Here is a 19,448-nt window from a genome sequence, read left to right as displayed (position 1 = left end):
AACTGTAATTTATATTTTTTTTAAAAGATCTTTTTTAAATAAAATATTTTTTATATAATAAATAAATAAAAAATATTTTTATATTGTTATACTTAAATATAATTAATAAATAAAAAATTTTTTTTATAAATATTTAAATATAAAATTATTTTTATTTTTTTATAATATTTTTTAAAAAAATAACTCAATTTTTTTTTTTAAGTTCACCCAAACAACTCTTTTATATAGAATTGCACGCAGAAGTAGTGTGTAGAAGCAGTTTGTTTATAAGGCATAAATAAAAAGCCCAGCTGGTTCAGTCACAACTTCAATTCCAAATCCCTTCTTAGGTTTCGCTTCTCTCTCAAGCAAGTTCCCAACTTTACCCTCTTCATCACAGTCCGAAGAAGAAGAAGAAGAAGAAGAAGAAGAAGAGCTTCCTCATACAGCGTCCAATCGAAATGGCAATTGAACACGAAGACGAACTCAAGGACGAGAAGAACCCTAGACCCCTTGACGAAGATGACATCGCCCTCCTCAAAACCTATGTATGTAACCTCCTTTTCCTTTTTCTTCCTCTCTCCAAAACCCTAATTCCCAATTATGCCCCTTTTCTATAGCAGATCTTAACATCTACATAACTTGTGTTTGACGTACTATATTAATCCCAATTTAATCGAGGTCTTACTTGTTTTCATTTCAGCTGCTACTCGTATTTAAACTATTAGTGGTTGTGGGGAAAAAATGAATATGTTTATCTGATTTCAATTGATTATGATTTTCGATGGTGGTGGTTAGTTAAAGTCTGTAACTTTGAACTCAGTGTATTTAGTTTTGAACTGTATAAAGTTGAGGACTTCCTATTACTGTCTCTATTTCTGATTATGAGCCTTTTGGATGCCAAGGGTTTTTAGGTTGCTGATTGGGATTTGTGTGATTGTTGTTTTTTTGGAATGGTTATGTAAATTTGAGATTTTAGTTGTATCTAGCTTGAGAAGATATTGAGGGTGCTCAATCAGAGAATATAGTTATCAATTAAGGTATATGGTAGCTCAATGGCTTAAGGAACCATGATAATTTATATCAAAATTGTTTTTTAAGAAAAAGGTCTAGATTTTTATGGTTTAACTATATATATGGTTTACAATAGGGTACTAGAGCATTTTCTGATTCATGCAGCTGAATCTTCCTATTGAGAAAAGCTTGAATGCTATTGTTTAAAAGAAGCATTGTTTGATTTGTCAATTTATGTGTAGGTTGTTGAATGTCTTTCTTCCATAGTTTAAAGGAAAATAAGTAATACTTAGATACATAGATGGTTTCCTCATTTGTTGAATCTTCACTTTCTCTTGGCTTCTCTATATTGTTGTTCACCAAAAATGCTTTCCCTTGGTCATTGGTTTTCTCATCGTTGGTGTGTTTCAAACAGACTTTCATAATATATTTATGTATGCAGGGTTTGGGACCATACTCCACAAGTATCAAAAAAGTTGAGAAGGAAATCAAAGATATGGCAAAGAAAGTGAATGACCTATGTGGTATGTGCAAAATATTTAGCTTGTTACTGCACATCTTAGTTTCCTGGTAGATCTTTCTGTTGTTAAATTAAAGTAAGTTGCATTTTGTCTGGTATCAAGATGTAGCTGTTGCTGATTACCTTTGTTTCCCGTTTTGATGACTATAAATGGTTGTTAATTTAGTATCCTTCTCCTATCCCGAAATTTATCACGTCTTCCACATAGGTGGTGTCATTAGTTTGTGGCCATTCATCAAAGTAAACTGGTCTCAAGAAATGAACATATGCTATTTTCATAGCCTTCATACTGTTTATTTTTTCACAGTGTCTTAGATGTTAGCTTCCTCTTGTGGTAATAGGTATCAAGGAATCTGATACTGGTTTAGCCGCACCAAGCCAGTGGGATCTTGTGTCTGATAAGCAGATGATGCAGGAGGAGCAGCCTCTTCAGGTCCATTTTTTTTGGCAGTTGGGGGGCGGGTGGGGTTGATTTTCTTCGTATATTTTAAATTTCATACAATTTTTAACTATTGCTATTTGTTTAACAGGTGGCAAGGTGCACAAAGATTATAAATCCAAACTCCGAAGATGCTAAATATGTTATCAATGTGAAACAGATTGCTAAGGTGCCTATACTGTTACCTATCTTCAGATAATTAATTTTTTTCAAGATGTTCAGCTTCACTTGATGAACATAACTTGCATCTCAATGATTTGCAAGCATTATGAAATCCAAATGCGATGCCAAAGTTCTTCATTTTGTTCATTTCTTGAAATTGGGTCTAATATTCCTTTTGCTTTATTGATGACAGTTTGTTGTTGGCCTTGGTGACAAAGTTTCCCCCACCGACATAGAGGAAGGGATGCGTGTTGGGTATGTTTTTTATCAGTAAATTTAATAAAATATAACCATGTAAAAAAGAGGAACTTTACTGTCATGTGTGCTTTTTGTTTGACCTTCATATTATAATTGCAGGGTTGATAGAAACAAATATCAGATTCAAATTCCTTTGCCACCAAAGATTGATCCAAGTGTTACCATGATGACGGTTGAAGAGAAGCCTGATGTGACATATAATGATGTTGGTGGTTGTAAAGAGCAGATTGAAAAGATGCGAGAAGTAAATACTACAAAATTCTCCATTTTCTAAATTATAATAAAGGAAATAAATTATATTACGTGGCACTAAATTATTAATTTCCCTTCTAGGTAGTTGAACTTCCTATGCTTCATCCGGAGAAATTTGTCAAGCTTGGAATTGACCCTCCAAAGGGAGTTCTTTGTTATGGTCCCCCGGGAACTGGCAAAACACTTCTAGCAAGGGCTGTGGCTAATAGGACTGATGCTTGTTTTATAAGGGTCATTGGAAGTGAACTGGTTCAGAAATACGTTGGTGAGGGAGCTCGGATGGTTCGGGAACTATTTCAGGTAAATATTTGCCTAGGACCTGTGTTTAGCTTTTGATCATTGTTTGATATATCATTCAACTAAAATTGTTATCTCCTGCAGATGGCTCGTTCAAAGAAGGCTTGCATTGTCTTTTTTGATGAAGTTGATGCAATTGGTGGTGCAAGGTTTGATGATGGTGTTGGTGGTGACAATGAGGTTCAGCGCACAATGCTTGAAATTGTGAATCAGCTCGATGGGTTTGATGCTCGTGGAAACATCAAAGTTCTCATGGCAACAAACAGGTTGGTTGATTTGCCCATCAAATTATTTCCCCCTTTATTTCAATGTTAATATAGATTTTTTGATGAGAATGATCAAGTATGCACTTAAATTTGTTATTTTCAAACCCTTTAAGGCGCTAGATGTCTGATCATTTATGGCTTTTTTGTTAGACCTGACACACTAGATCCGGCACTACTACGGCCTGGACGATTGGATCGTAAAGTGGAATTCGGTCTTCCTGATTTAGAGAGTAGGACGCAGATATTCAAGATTCACACAAGAACCATGAACTGCGAAAGGGACATCCGTTTTGAACTTCTAGCTCGGCTTTGCCCGAATTCCACTGGTGAGGATTCCTCTAAGACTTGGCAATTCTTAATTTAGTCCCATACTTTTTAACCACACTAACACTGTTAAGTATCTCAGCATTGTGGATAGTATTCTTAACTTTGGCCCATACTGTTAATGCATTCTATTTTGGCATTACCTATATTTCATGTTCCGGTTTCTGTTCTTTTTCAAGCCCTCCAGCCACACTGAGAAATACTTGCATGTCTGTTGAGCGAATTTGATAAATGTGTGGTTCCATTGTGCTCGATTCTTGGTTGCTTGTAGACATTAATTTTCTTGTTTATCTCCAGGAGCTGATATAAGGAGTGTGTGCACCGAAGCCGGTATGTACGCAATCCGGGCCAGAAGGAAGACTGTAACAGAGAAGGACTTCCTTGATGCAGTAAACAAAGTGATCAAGGGGTACCAGAAGTTCAGTGCAACCCCAAAGTATATGGTCTACAACTGAGAGTATTCTTTTGTTGCCTATTTCCTAGGAGAGACCATTTTAGCACAAAAATGTTCCAAGGGGCATATGCTTATTATTTTCATTAGTAGTTTGTGAAACTTGCATGTTGGAATGCATACTTTTAAGGTTTACTCTCTTAAATCCATGTACCAAACTTTTTTCCCTTGTTATAAAACGTTCAAATTGTTTTGAGTGTTGTTGCTAGTTCTTTGTTATATTTGTGCACAATAACAACACACTCTAAAGTATGCAAGTGATGGAAACTAGTTTGCGATGTTTATTATTATTATTATTATTATTGGAAAATTGGAACAACAGAGGTATCAAAGGAGTAATTGAATAATTTCTGTGTACAATAATTGCACATATTTACATGATGGCAGAGAGCATAGAAACTTGACATTCAAATTACAAAGTTATGACTGACTAATTTTAGTGCATCATTCATCCCGTCAATGTCACATTAATATTTTTCATCAGATTTTAATAACTAATTTATTTTAGAATTTAATTTTGATGCATTTTAGTATAAAATTATTTTACACATACATCTATCATGATTATATGATCATTTAAGAGAATAATTATGATTATATTACTGTATAAAATATTTTACATATTAATGTATTAAAATTAAACTTTTTATTTTAATGTATCATATACTAAGTTAGACTTCATATATTTAAATTATCCCCTTCAAATTATTTTCGTCAATTGATAATATTTATTAAAACTCGACATTTTTCTAAATTTTTGTATTTTAATATAAATTTAATTTTGATATATTATCAATGTAAAATAATTTTATACGTGTATCTAATTAGGTGATAACTCGTATTTAAATTTGAATAATTTGACTAAATTTTTATTAAGCAGCTTCACTTCACGTAAAATTAATAACCGAGAACTATTAAATAAAAATTTAATCAAATTATTTAAATCATTTAACGAAAACTATCAACTTTACATATGAGTTTTCACCTAAAATTAATCCCTTTAAATATTTGTATATTAAGGAATCAAAAAATGAGCATCAACGCTGTGGTGCAACACACAGAAGTCAAAAGTCAAAACCATAAACCCTTTCCATCGCGCTGTTACCGTTCTCACGATCCTCTTCATAAATGGCTTCAGCGTGCAGCAGAATCGCGCAAAGAGCTTCTTCATTTTCTTCCATAAAATCAACCATCAAATCCAGTCTTCGCTCTTCATCCTTCTCCAACACCGCCACCACTACTTCTCCTCTTCACCGATCCATTTTAACCAGGTTTTTTTTTCCACTGTGATGTTATTTCCAAGTTCCCAAGCTCGAAACTTTTATTCCTCAAGTGTTGTTCTCGTTGTGATTGTTGTTGTAGGGTTGCCCCGGAACTGAGATGCGCGCAGTCGATGCTGCCACTGCATAGTGCGGTTGCGACGGCGAGGATGACGTCATTCCTGAGAACAACATCTCGGAGCTACCGAGCGCTATCACAGGGTACTCTCTGCTGCACCTCTCCCGGCCTCTAATACTTACTTTTTCCTCCATAAAAATTCTTCAACTGTGAGTTGCTAGTTTCCTTGCTTCATAGATTGAAGTTTCTCTGTGAATTGTACTGAGTAACATGTTTAGATATTGGATTAGCTTTGATGGAAGATGCATTTTTTTTTGGATGAACCAACAGTAGTTACATCGAAAGGGTTAGATAGATTGCTCGGATGAAATCGAGATTTTGTACTCTGAGTTGATAGAAAGTTGCATTGGGTTTTTGGACTTTGTTGAACCACTGGATCCTCTTATTGGTTTGTAGCACAATCTTGACATGTAGTGTGTCTCTGCTCAATACTATCTAGAACATTTAAATGTTTTGGAAGGTGGAACAGCCTCGCGCATGGTCTATTTTGACTCTAATTTATAGTGGGGGCATTGTTAGCTGGGTAGGTTGGTTTTGTGTATAAAACAGTTTGAAGGCCAAAAAGTACAAAGTGAATGTGATGTTATCAACTAACTGTAAAATTTGGTTCCTGCAGGCACATAGTTAACTGGGAGCTTGCGGGACCAGTCACTTTTGACCTACTGCCTCATTACCAAGTATGAAAAGATTAAGTGTTCTTTTAACATTTAATAATAATCTCTTAGCAATCTTATAATACAGCCGTATCTGTTTCATAAAAATATTCTGATTTTTCACCAATGTATGTTAGGATAAGAATGGATTTCATGTGCAGTAATGCCCTCCTCTTTTCTTTTGTTTTGGAATTGAAAAGTGGAATTCAGATGTTTGACGAATGAAAATTGTGAAGTCGATTTTAGCATCATTTCTAGAGTAATTGACAACATTCATTCCTTTTTCTTCACTCAATGTTTTCTTGCTAAGGCCTTGAGGTTGAGTATCTTGCACTTGTAATCAATTGCTCTTTGAAAGAGGTCTGATGATTTCCTTTAGAAAACCCCAAATGACTAGTTCTTTGCTATTTTTCATGTGCTTAAATGTAGCAAATGTGATGAACAATTAAAACATTAGATGGGGGCATTTTTGGCAATCTATTTCAGTTTGATGTGTTAAGGAGGCCTATAGAAGTCCTTGTAAGGAGGAAGGAGAGTGGATAAGATGAATGTTAGTCTAATGGAGGAGGTGGAGGGAGACTTGGAAACCATGGAAGAAACTATTAAAGCAATTTAGAACTTAGTAATCTAAATATGAACAGGATTTCATGCGTCATCTAATCATTGTTTGTTGCCAATCTCACCAATTGGGTCAAGAGTCAAGACTTAGTAATTGTGGTAGTTGTTGTATTTTGGTTTGATGTTCCATTGGATTAGTCGCAATGTTTTTTCCATCCATTAATTAGTATGATGATTCTGGTGTGGTGGATACAATTAGATTCCAAAATTTTCATTGAGGTCAATTTATTACCATACTTCCACTGTTCCTTAACCTTAACAAATAACATATATGTAATTCTTCAAATTAATAAAAAAGTAATGCTAGGTAGATAAAAAAAACAGTCAGAACTTGCCTTATTTAGCATTAATTAATTGTCGCAACAATTAATGAATGCTAAATAAGGCAAATTATGGCTGTTTTTGACTGATTTTCTTTGGTTACCAAACATTTCTGTTAATAAAATAACCATGCTACGAGATGGTTTCCCCACATCTTTCTTGTGTTACTGATTTGTTGTATAAATCTCCTCCGTAATTAGGAGATGGTTACCCCGCATCTTCTTTGTGATTAGCTCACTAGTCTGTTTAAATAAGTGTTGGGGTTTAAAAAATAATACAATTTAATTGATTATATGTGTTAAATTTTAATTTTTAAAAAACATCTTTAAAAAAAGACGTTTTTGACATCTTTATCTAAGTGGTTTCCATTCATTAAGAGCCGAGTATAACTTCTTTTCTGAGAGAAGATGAATTAGGGACAAAAACAATACTAACATTAAATAATCTATTAAATAAAAAAATTCACAAAGTATTTATATTTAATAAAAAATGTCGTATGTAGTAAACAAATAACTTAATGTCTATAAGAAAAAATGAACTAAAATATTTTAAAGTAAATTTTATATGTATTTACTAAATATTGTCAAATTAATAATAATAATAATATTGATTTAAGTGTAAAAAATAATAATATATTATTAAAAGATATTAAAATATAATTCTATAACTATTTAGATAAATTTAATAGACAAAAATAAGAAATATATCTTATTCAAAATATTGTATAAAAAAATAATCAAGAATTATTTAAAAGATATATATAATATTCATAGAAATATAAAAAATTAATGTAATTATTAAAAATATATGATATAAAATATTATAATTATTGATAAATATCATCATAATTAATTATTAAATATTAACAAGTCTAATTATTTAATACATAATATTTTTTAAAAATAGCATTAACATATAGACTGGCACTGGAATGCGTCACTTAAGCGTATTTGGTTCTAAAGCTTACACTCATAAATAGTAAACTAAAACAAGTATAATAACTCGTGCAATACATGTGATAAGATTAAAATTATAATTTTAAACTGTTTTGTTAAGATTAATTTGAATTATAATAATTTAATTAATAAAAATGTAACATGTTATGTATTGTTTGTTTTTTCTTAATCTAGTATTAAGTGTATTAACTCTAAAATAGTTATTAATTAATTTTAGTAATTTAGTTTCTTCAATAAATCAGAAATATATACTTAATATGACCATAAATAACCTAGCAATACTTAGACCTACCAATAAATTTTTATGCGTTGTTTTACTGTCAAGTAAGACCATATCAAAATCAGTTCAAAATAAATAACAAAGTATTAGAGAATTCTAATCTACAAGAGAGTTAAATCTCAATTTGACCCCTAAAATTTGGCATGATGCTCAGAATGACCCCCACAATTTCGTTGGCCCCAATTAGAACCCTCAAATTTACAATTGTGGCTCCAGCTTGCCCCTGCGATCATCTCCGTCACCGAAATGCTGATCTAGCGCAATTGCATGACATGATGGACACTACTTAAACGACGGCGCATTGGTTTCGCGCGCAAACCCTTTGGAAACCACGTAGTGTAAAGGTTTTCTTGATGTTTGGCAACTTATGATCGTCGTAGTGGAAAGAAAGAGAGTTTTAACCCACAAAAAACTGAAATGACGTGGTTTCCAAAGGGTTTGGGCGCGAAACCAATTGCGCCGTCGTTTAAGTAGTGTCCACCGTGTCATGCAATTGCATCAAATCAGCATTCTGGTGATAGAGATGATTGCAGAGACAAGTTGGAGCCACAATTGCAAATTTGGGGGGTTCTAATTGAGGCCAACGAAATTGTGGGAGTCATTCTGAGCATCGGGCTAAATTTCAGGGGCCAAATTGAGATTTAACTCCACAAAGTTCTCTAATAAAAAATAAATAATTTAAACCCACTAAAAAATAACTCAACACTTTTCTTTGATGCCTGCAAAACATATACTTAAAACAATATTATATCAATGTTAGTATATAGTTTTACGATCATCGACCGTATTTTATTATACGTGACTTCTTCTTAAAAGTTATTCTATACACGTATGCAGTCGGAAGATAAATTCTGCTTGATTCCTCAATCAGAAAGATTGAGAAGACATAGACATTCCCTTCGATCAGTTCATTCTCAAACATCTTTGCCAAATAATTCTTAATTGAACAATGAATTTTATCACACTGTAAAACAAATTAAATATAAAAGCTATTACCACTTATAAAGCTATCAAATCGCCCTGTCTTTGATTCGTGCAAGGGTTTACTTATCAAATAAACTTAAAATACAAACAAAAAATATTTATAAACTGGACCTAGTATCACTTGAAAGAATAATAAAAATTAATCAACTAACATTATCATCCATGAGAACTATTTCTATGTAAGTCGTCTTGCTCTTGTCAAATTTAGATGGAACTTTCCATAACTTTATAATTCTTGCCTTTATTTTCCAAACATTTTCATCACATAATCTACCATAAGTAATACTATTGATAGAATCATAACTAATAGCCATTAGGTATGAAGAATAAAAAATAGAAAAAAAAACTATGTCTAAATTCTGAATTTTCTAAATGAATTTTAATGGTAATAATTAGCTAATATTTTTAAAGAAAATACTTGTTATAATTAAGTGAAAATTATGCTATTATATTTTATTAACCTTTTTGATTAATTAAAGAAAAATACTTGCTCAGTATATATATTATTTACATTAATTATATGTCAATATTTTTAAAAAAAAGCTAAAAAAAAGATATATAAATATATATAATATTATTGTTATATAAAAAATAAATATAAAAAATATGTTAATGTAATAAAATTATACTATAAGCAATTATATTTATAAACTAATTTTATTGATATACTATATCTATAGTATTATCATATGTTTTTGTAAAGAATAACTATTAATTAATACTCTTTATATATATATGTTTTCATAAAAATTACATAAAATTATTTTCTCAAATGTTAACACATAAAAGTGGAAATCGAGTTATTATTATTGTATACTACAAATATGTAATTTTACAAAAAAAAAAGACTCATTTAATAATTTTTTATTTTTTATTATTAATGTTATGTATGTGTAATCTTAATAAATTACAGTAATTTTTTTATTTAAATATATGTATACATTAATTTTATTAAATAATTCTAAATATTTTTTTATTTATGCTTACATATATTAGTTATAATTAAAAACATTTAAATCACATGTATTAATTATTTTTTTTTGTTATGATTATTTTCTTTTATATATATATATATTTGTATTCTACAATTGTATAATAATTTTTTATTTTTTATATCCATGTATATTTTTCAATCTCCGTTCACACGTATGATTAACAATTTTTTTTAAATAGTGATGTTTTAATTTTTCTTTTCTTTCACGTATCTTCATATGTTAGCAAGAAAAACAAAATCACGTATTGTGACTCTTTTTCTTTTATCATACCTTAATTTTAATTAATCAATCTTGTGTCCACACAATATAATTAAATTTTTAATTACTCTAATTTATTGAAGAATTACACTTCTCTTAATAATTATATTACTAATCTGAAATAAAAAAAATGGGATACATATATCCAAGAAAGAAAATAAACTTAAAAGTCGAAAAAAAAATTATATTAAAAAATTTAAAAATAACATATCCAAGAAAAATAGCCGTAATATATAAATTGAGGCAACAATTTAAATTTCTCTCAAACTAATTTAATCAAATACCAATAAAACTAAATTACTTAAACAATATTTAATATATTCTAGTCCTTAGACACATAGATTAGAGTCATTCTCGTAACAACAACCAATTGAAACAACATCATAAGTTCTAACATTTCAAATTTGTACAAATTCAGACTATCCCCTTATTAAATAAGTTTCATCATCGCCATCCACACAGAGCCTTACGCTTAAGTCGTAAAGCAGAGGTGGCAAGGTATTACGACCTCTAAAGAAAAGGATATGTACATAGATATAGTTGGATGAAATCATATCTAGGAGCCTTGAAGGATAAGCTAATCAAAAACGATAAACAGGAAATCGTGTCACACTCGTATGGATATTTGTAAAACGGACAGAAAAAATAAAAAAGGAGCTAAAAACATATATACATATCAGGGTTCCAAAACTTAGATAGCAAGCTCCAGACTCGACCTGCGAAGCTAAGGCCGGCCAGAGTATATATATATATATATATACAACCCAAAATAAAAGTCAAACCACAAAGTAAACCCCTGTATCTCCAAGTCGACCTCTAGGAGGGACAAAACACAAAATGTACATGTAGAGATTCTATAAACATGTATACATAGCCCAAAATCAAAATATGACAGTCAAAAAGGTAGTTCTTCGCTTGTAAGGAGGATACCCAGACGCTCAACGAGGTGTCTCTCGACCTGCATCTGAAAAACAACAACATAGTATGGGATGAGAATCGGAGGTTCTCAGTATGGTAAAGGTACCTGCATAGTTAATGTAAAAGGTCCCGGAAAAGCCAGAGGCATTCTTAGAACTCCGACCCTCAGAATCATTCTTAAGGAAAATAAACTAAACCAAAAGTTAGGTAAGTTATCTAAGGTATTCTAGTTCTGAATCTAACTTTAACTTAATACTTCACTTTCTGACTCCTCCAGTTCTCCGAATCTCTGGTGGAACAACCCTCGTCATTCCTCCGCTAGACAAGGGGCCTCTTAGTTGCATAGACCAACATTACAGACAAGAAAAACACAAATAGAGAAGCATTTACAACAAGTAGAACAAGTAGCAGATAAGCAGAATTTAACAGTTAAGCGAGCTAAGACAATGCACACTCAAACAAAGCAAATAAATGCATATGATGTATGCCTGTCCTATGGCTGATGAGTCTCATCTGTCGGTTATACAGCCAACCCGACATGTCCTGGTAGTTAACCATTGGACAATCCCTCTGTGCGCGCATCTCCAAGCTCAATAATATTCCATGGAGTCAGTCTCCAAGCTCAAATATAATATTCCATGGAGTCACACTCCAAGCTCAATAATATAGTATTCCATGGAGTCGAACTCCAAGCTCAACAAATATAGTATTCCATAGAGTCGAACTCCAAACTCAAATATAATATTCAATATTCATATATATGCATGCCCATGGGGGAATCCGGAGAGTTAAAGTGCCCAGTCACATCTTGCGACAGAGGGTCAACAAATAGTCTCAAATACACAAGCCACATAATAACCTCTTTCTTTTTTAAATACCACCTCAAATCAAAACTTCAATTCTTATAGAAGTTTTGGCAGTATCTCCTCTAAAGCTCGAATTTCTGCCCCCCTTCAAGGGTCCCAACTATCAAATCCAACACCTCTCAGTCCTTCAAATCATTTCCGGTAACAAATTATTTCAAAATCAAACAAATACCAATATTAAATCTTTTCCAAAACCAACCAACTTCAATAGCAAATTATTAACAATAGCTAAACCACATAATTTATTCTATATACACAATCCATCAATGATACGTTCAATTCATTCCTATCTTAAGGTCTTCTAGCTTAAGTTTTCACGTGACACTAAACATTAACTACAAGAAACCAAAACCATACTTTCGTACAGAATCAAAATATTCGAAATTCCGGAGAAACTTTCTGACTGAGCTATCGAAGAAGAAAATGTCCAGAATCGTCTATACCTCCTAAAATTTCCGTTGGCCAAACCCAAAAAAAAGATGAGCTATGTCACTGTCAACTTCCACTCATCAAAAATAGTGCCAACGTATAGAAGAAGAGGTTACAAATACTCTTACTGAATTAGATCTTTTATTAGAGTTACGTATTGTAAGAAATCGAAACCAGAAGTTCGAAGAGATTTACGATCTTTCTTTTTTTCTCTTCGTTACGCTATTTTCTCTCTTCTTTTCTTACGGTGTATATATATATATATACACGCCTTAGGCTTTATTATATATATATACATAAGGATAATGATAAACTTTAGTGGATATATATATATATATATATATATATATATATATATATATATAAATAATGATTGAAGTATTAAGTTAAATAGTGAATAATAATAATAATAATACAGGAACGAACTTTAGCGAATAATAATAATAATATATATATATATATATATATATATATATATATATATATATATATATATATATATATATATATAATAACGATAATAATAATAATTTATATATAAAGTTAATAATATATGAGTTACTAATTTAAATGACATTAGTAACTTAAAAGTGAAAGGTATTTGGTGAAACATTAGTAAAGTTAAGCTCAGCAAAGAGTACTGATATTTACTTATATCGGCGGATATTGAATTCGATAATAATATTATTAACTAACCTCTATTTTTTTAAATTAAAATATCAATTACTCAAATTAAAATATACATATAAGTTTCATTACTTATAAGTTAATAGGATTATAGTTTTAATTATGTAAAATATTTCATCATAAAATATATATATATATATATATATATATATATATATATAAGAATATGTACTTGATTGAATTCAAATAGTTATAAAATTAGTTCAATTACTGATAATAAAATAATTTCTAAAAATAGAGAACTCCAATTTATGAGATAAATTATAACTTATTTATATTTATATTTTTAAAACTGAGGGTCGCTACACTTGTAAGTTAGGTTGGGGGAAGTTAGGTTTTGACAAAAAAATTGTAAAAATACCCCCTCACTAAAAAAACATAAAGCTCGGCGGGGAAGCCCGCCCCGTCCCGCCAAAGCCCGCGGTGCGGGTTAGGCGGGCTTTTGCTATTTGGCGGTCCTAATTTTTCAGTCCGACCCGCATTTTTTGGCGGGTTACGCGGGGCGGCCTGACAGGTTTAGGCCCGTTTGCCACCCCTAGTCGCGGATTCGAGTTTCTCTATCTTCGGTTAAAAAAAATATTAGAATTATTAACAAATTTTAACATAATTAATTATTAAATATTAATTTGCGTATAATTGATTACATAATACTTTTTTAAAAATAGTTGAGAAGAGAGAGATATCCAAATTGACACTAAAATGTGTTATAAAAGCATGCTTGGCTTCGGAATATAATCTATTATAAAATTATTGATTATTGATTATTGACTCACAAAAATATAAAAAAAAAAAGAAAGAATCATAATAATAATAATTAAAAAGATATAAAATAGAATATTAGAATTATTCATAAATCTCGACATAAATAATTATTAAATATTAATTTGTGTATAATTGATTACATAATATTTTTAAAAAAATAATTGAAAAAAAAAATACAAATTGTCACTAGAATACATCACATCAGAATACTTTGCATCTTAATGCAATCCATTGTAGACTAATATAATAATGAGTTTATCTCAAAAAAAATTTTATTTGGATATACTAACTAGTTATATAAAATATGTTATACAGAGTTATCCAATTATATTTATTTTTTGGATAATCATTTATAATTAATATAAAAAATAATTATTTTTTATTGATATATTATTACGTAATTAAATGTATATATAAAATTATTTTATTTATACTAAAAATATATTAAAATTAAATTTAATATAAATTTAAAATGTTTGTTATATCTACTAATTCCAATTATTATTTATTAAATAAATTTAATTTTAATATATTATAAATATAAAAATTTTATATAATTATTTAATTAAATTTATATATTTAAATTGTTTTTTAGATAATAGATTTAAAAAATAGTTACTTTCATTAATGTGATAATGAACCATTCAATGACGGCGTAAAAATAATTTATCATGAAAATTAAATTATTATTCATTTACTTTTGGAGTTTTAAACTTTTACAGGGTGTATATTGATTTAAGTAATAAGTTTTTTTTGACAGAAAGTAATACATTATTTTTAAACTATCCATGGTTTGTTATTACTTATTACCTGATCATCAGTGATCACCTAAAGTTGTTACAAAAAGGTTTAAACTTTAAAAATATGGTCCTATATCTAATTGTTGCTAGGGGTGGTAACATGTACTCTATTCGCGGGTACCCAACTTGACTCTATTTGATCGGGTAGGGTTGCCAACCCGATCCGCAACGGGTAGGGTAGGGTGTAGATAGGGTTCTCGTGCGGATCGGATAGGGTGCGGATTGAGTCTCAACCCTCCCCAACCAACCCGCACTCTATATATGTTTATGTTATATACTTATATAAAAATATGTTTTAAGTGGATGTTTAATCAAAGACCTCTCAGTAAATGCAAAAGATCTTTAACCACTAAAAGAAAATTATTAATTGATAATTTAATATTTTTTTTTACATAAAAATCAATTCTATTTTAAATTATCATCAAGTTCTATAATAATGTTGTATATTTTTTGTAACCCGCAGGTAGAGTCGGGTACCCGCGGGTTAAGAGCGGGTAGGATTAGGATTGAGATATTCTCAACCCGCGGATAAGATAGGGTTGAGTTTATATAAAAATCTCAACCCGCAGGTAGGATTAGAGTTGAATCCAAACCCTACCCTACCCTATCCATTGCTACCCTTAATTGTTGCAACGACGACGTACAAATATTTCAGTTCTTGATTACTTGCTTTAAAACAAAGTATTCTAATAGTTTAATTGCTTTATAACTTATTAGACATATCCTAAAACAAAGTTACAATACAGTCCCAAGAAACAAACAAAAGGTTAGAGTATAGATTTGGAGAATCCAATAGCGTATTCATGAAGAATATTGCCTAGGCCATCTAGCATAGAATCATCATTTAAACTATCACTTAAATTCGATTTGGAATCTACTTTGATATCAAATTTCTGTGTGCAATTGCACATATTTACATGATGGAAGGAGCTTAGAAACTTAACATTGAAATTATAACGTTATGATTAATTTTAGTGCATAATTCACGTTAAGATCAAATTAATATTTTCCATCAGATTTCAGTAACTAATTTATTTTAATGTATCATGTACTGAGTTAGACTTCATAGATTTAAGTTATCCCCTTTAAATTATTTTCTACACTGCATACTATTTATTAAAACTTGACATGTTTCTAAATTTTGTATTTAAATATTTATAAAATTAAAAATAAAAAATTGAGCATCGTAGCAGCTAGAAATATTTTAAAAGAAGGGCTTGTATTGTATGAAAGTCGAAATAGAATTGACGTACAACTTACAATGATCAAATAAGTTAGGTTTAAATACGATTTTAGTCTTTATGAAATTAATTATTCTTCACATATAAGCATTTTTTTATATAAGTCATATAAGTTATTTATATTCACGCGCCGACGACGTTCTTAGAATTTTTTCTCCTCTTTTATTTTTCTTCTTTCTCCTCCATCATCAGTTATCTTGTTGTTGAAGATAATGAATAATTCAAGTTCAGATTGTTAATTGAACTAGAACGAAATTGATTATTATTTTGAATCCAATTAAATCGCTGAGGTGTTGTTCGATTCTAGTTAATTTTTCGTTAGTAGTTTATAATTCTGTAGGTGAATAATATTTCATCGTTGATGGTTTGAATTGAATGTAATGTAAAAGTTCTGCATTAAAGAAAATATTTTTCTATATTTGTAGCAAATTTGGGTGTAACACGAAAATATTTGGGTGTAACACGAAGATATTTGAATGTATTGTTTAAGAATTTTCGTTATATGTGTGCTGATAAATTCTGCGTAATTCAAAATTATTCTTTTTCCTCCTCCTCATCTTCTTCTTCTTCTTCTTCTTCTTCATCATCATCATCATCTTTTTTTTTCTTATTCATCTTTCTTTTCTTGTTTTATCTTCTCAAGTTTCTTCTTGTTTTACTCTTTTAAAAAGAATAAAAACAAAAAAAATCAAACAAAAAGAAGAAGAAACACATAATGGTACAAAATTACTTGGAAGAGAATGAACTTACATTCATTCAACTAAAAGAAAGAAAAAAATAAGGAAAAAAAGAAGAAAAAATGCAGCATTAGAGGAAACATTTTTCTGTATTTGCAACAAATTTGGGTGTAACACGAAGATATTTAGGTGTATTTTTTAAGAATTTTGGTGTATGTGTGCTGATAAGTTCTGCATAATTCAAAACTCTTCCTCTTCCTCATTTTCATCTTCTGCTGCTTCTTTTTTTTTTCATCATCACCATCTTTTTTTTTCTTTTTTTCTTATTCATATTTTTTTTTGTTTTTTTTTTTCTTGTTTTACTCTCTTAACAAGAATAAAAACAAAGAAACCAAACAAAGAAGATGAAAAAACACATAATGCTGCAAAATTACTTGGAAGAGGATGAACTTATATTCATTCAACTAAAAGAAAGAAAGAAATAAGAAAAAAAAAAGAAAAAAATGTAGCATTAAAGGAAATATTTTTTTGTATTTGTAGCAAATTTAGGTGTAACACAAAAATATTTGGGTGTATTGTTTAAGAATTTTTTGTGTATGTGTGCTGATAAGTTTTGTATAAATCAAAACTCTTCCTCTTTTTTCTCCTTATCTTCTGCTGCTTCTTCTTCTTCTTCTTCTTATTTCATATTCTCATAATTCTTCTTGAGAAAAAAAAATAAACAAAGAAAAAAAATATATAATATTGCAAAAAAAAAATAGAAAGAGAAGAAGGAAAAAAATGCAGCAACGATAACAATAATAAAAAAACGATGAAAAAGATGAAACACACGAAAAAAATAGGACAAACACAAAGAAAAAAGAAAAGAAGAAGGAAGAGAAGGAGGAGGAAGAACGCAGGATACAAAGAAAAACAACGTAATTTACGCGCATTATGTAAGTAACTTGTATAACTTGTTTGTCAAAAAGACTTGTATGTGCAGCAGTACTTTTATGAAATATGTTTTTGTTTTGATTTCTATAAATTTTATTTTTTGTTTTGATCCAGTAAATTTTTAAGGATTTTCATTTTAATCTTGTTCTTAATTTGCTTCTTAAGTAATAATGTGATAAAATAAATACTAATATAACACATCTTGTCATATTAGCATTTCAATTTACCACATCATTAATTAACTTATAATTTTAAGTATTTAATTTAATAAGCCAACGATAGAGACTCTTTAATTTTCACTGGACTAGAACAATTTGTTTTATAAAAATCAAAATAAAAAAAATGAATATTGTATAAGAACCAAAAGCTTATTTAAGCTAACAATTTACTGTCTTTTGAAAATAGGGATTTTATGCAATAGGGCTGAGACTATGTAGCAAAATTGTCTAGAAACTTAAGAATGAATTGGATAGTGGATACACACATTCTAAAATAATGTTGATCAATGTAATTGACCGTTCCTTAGTTTAATCAAATTCCTAATGCTTGTGGCCTGTTTGACTTTGTCGAAGGAATTATTGAGATGGGATTTTCTCTTAAAAAGAATTTGATGGTAAAAATTATTTACACGTACATCTAATTATGTAATAGTATATCAGTAAAAATAATTATTTTTTATCTTGATTGTTGAATGATTATCTAAAATAATGAATATAATTATATGACTATGTAAAATATTTTACACTATCAATATATCAAAATTAGCTTAATATTTTAAATAATCAATATTACACTTCTTAGATGCATACATATGTTTTTTTTTTCTTTTTCTTATTTATTTCGCCAACTAAAAAATGCCGAGTAATAAATTTTAAAGTAAAGCACTATTTTAATCGTCAATATTTGAACCAAATTTTAATTTGATCCTTCAGATTTTAAATATCTTATTTAATTTTAAAAAGTTTTAAACGGATTTAATATTGTCCTACGATTAAATTTTACACGAATAATTAGCATATTAAAGAGTTAGTAATATTCAATTTCAATAAATAAAATCGACCCACCAATGTAAATGCTTTTCCTTTATTTTGGAAAGTTGATAATTGATTATTAGGGTTTAGGTTTTGTTCGAGAAAGAGAACAAAAAAAAAAGTAAGAAAGTGTTTTAAGAAGATTTTGATTATATTTTTCTGATACGCGAAAATAAAAAAATATAACTTAACTAATAATATTGCTAATATTCACTTCACTCATTTTATTAAATATTCATGTTAAATTTAACTGAGACAATATTATACCCGTTTAAAACTTTTTAAAACTAAATTAGGACGTTTAAAAGATTACGGATTAAAATAAAATTTGATCCAAATTTTAGAACTAAAATAATATTTTATCCTAAATTTTACATTAGTCAAGAATGAATTAAGATAAAAAAATATAAAATATAAAGATTAATAATTTTTGTCTTAAAAAGTGATTTTTTTTATAGACAAAGTGAATGTTTGTCAATTTACGTACAAAAATGTTATGTATATACTAAAATTAGTTGTTATATATATTTATATAAATACATGTGTTGATTAATTTATTTTTAATATTTATTTTATATTTTATTAATTTTAATATTTTTTTATATAAAAATGATCTAATTACAAAATTAAAAATAATATAAAAATTCAATTAAAAAAATATAATAATTTAATTAAAAAT

At 29.2% G+C, this 19,448-nt stretch overlaps 1 protein-coding gene across 1 annotated transcript; it reads left to right on the top strand.

Annotated features, from left to right (window-relative positions):
- Positions 1 to 205: 205 nt before the first annotated feature.
- LOC112726641 (26S proteasome regulatory subunit 7) lies at positions 206 to 4,158 on the top strand. The gene is made up of 10 exons (XM_025776118.2): positions 206 to 527; positions 1,436 to 1,517; positions 1,855 to 1,946; positions 2,044 to 2,121; positions 2,308 to 2,369; positions 2,472 to 2,616; positions 2,706 to 2,924; positions 3,006 to 3,187; positions 3,338 to 3,513; positions 3,809 to 4,158. Exons 1-10 carry the CDS (start codon positions 441 to 443, stop codon positions 3,964 to 3,966), a joined length of 1,281 nt encoding a protein of 426 aa, XP_025631903.1. The 5' UTR covers positions 206 to 440; the 3' UTR covers positions 3,967 to 4,158.
- The last annotated feature ends 15,290 nt before the right edge of the window (positions 4,159 to 19,448 follow it).

Source organism: Arachis hypogaea, chromosome 12 (assembly GCF_003086295.3).
Source record: "Arachis hypogaea cultivar Tifrunner chromosome 12, arahy.Tifrunner.gnm2.J5K5, whole genome shotgun sequence".
Taxonomy (NCBI): Eukaryota; Viridiplantae; Streptophyta; class Magnoliopsida; order Fabales; family Fabaceae; genus Arachis; species Arachis hypogaea.
This window is presented reverse-complemented; position numbering and strand designations above follow the sequence as displayed.

Excerpts from the sequence above, each read along its gene's own strand:
- LOC112726641 (XM_025776118.2), top strand. The coding sequence starts at position 441 with ATGGCAATTGAACACGAAGACGAACTCAAGGACGAGAAGAACCCTAGA. Across the intron at positions 1,947-2,043 it reads AGGAGGAGCAGCCTCTTCAG|GTGGCAAGGTGCACAAAGAT; the intron begins GTCCATTTTTTT and ends TTTGTTTAACAG. Across the intron at positions 3,514-3,808 it reads GCTTTGCCCGAATTCCACTG|GAGCTGATATAAGGAGTGTG; the intron begins GTGAGGATTCCT and ends GTTTATCTCCAG.